This window comes from Penaeus monodon, chromosome 20 (genome assembly GCF_015228065.2).
Source record: "Penaeus monodon isolate SGIC_2016 chromosome 20, NSTDA_Pmon_1, whole genome shotgun sequence".
NCBI classification, from domain to species: domain Eukaryota; kingdom Metazoa; phylum Arthropoda; class Malacostraca; order Decapoda; family Penaeidae; genus Penaeus; species Penaeus monodon.
The window spans coordinates 11,963,460-11,963,751 of NC_051405.1; the positions used below are offsets into that span (position 1 = coordinate 11,963,460).

A 292-nucleotide genomic window follows, 5' to 3' on the forward strand; every position below is an offset into this window, starting at 1 on the left:
AAATCCGGAGGAAATAAAAGATAGTGTAGGAAATTAAGAATGAAAGACGGACAATGCCCAGGAGTTGGGGGGAAAAAGGGGAAGGGGGGGGGGGGGGAAAAAAACAGGGAAATTTATTTAGAAGACTAACCTTGGGCGTGAGACAGTGTGTGGTGGAGGGAAGAATATTTCCCGCATGTTAGGTCCCACATCGAGGTTATTGTTGCTAATCATGCTATGGATTCTCTGCATCACTCTCATTGACTCAATGCTGTCTACAGGGTTTTATACCCCTGAAATTTTAAATAAAACA

The 292-nt window shown here is 43.2% G+C and overlaps 1 protein-coding gene across 1 annotated transcript in view; it reads right to left on the bottom strand.

Annotated features, from left to right (window-relative positions):
• LOC119585623 (serine-rich adhesin for platelets-like) overlaps nucleotides 1-292 on the bottom strand; it is a gene marked incomplete at its 5' end in the record, with an annotated part of 8,087 nt that overhangs the window by 4,388 nt on the left and 3,407 nt on the right. The window contains 1 exon segment of the mRNA XM_037934292.1: nucleotides 131-254. Coding sequence (XP_037790220.1) covers nucleotides 131-240 — 110 coding nt within the window.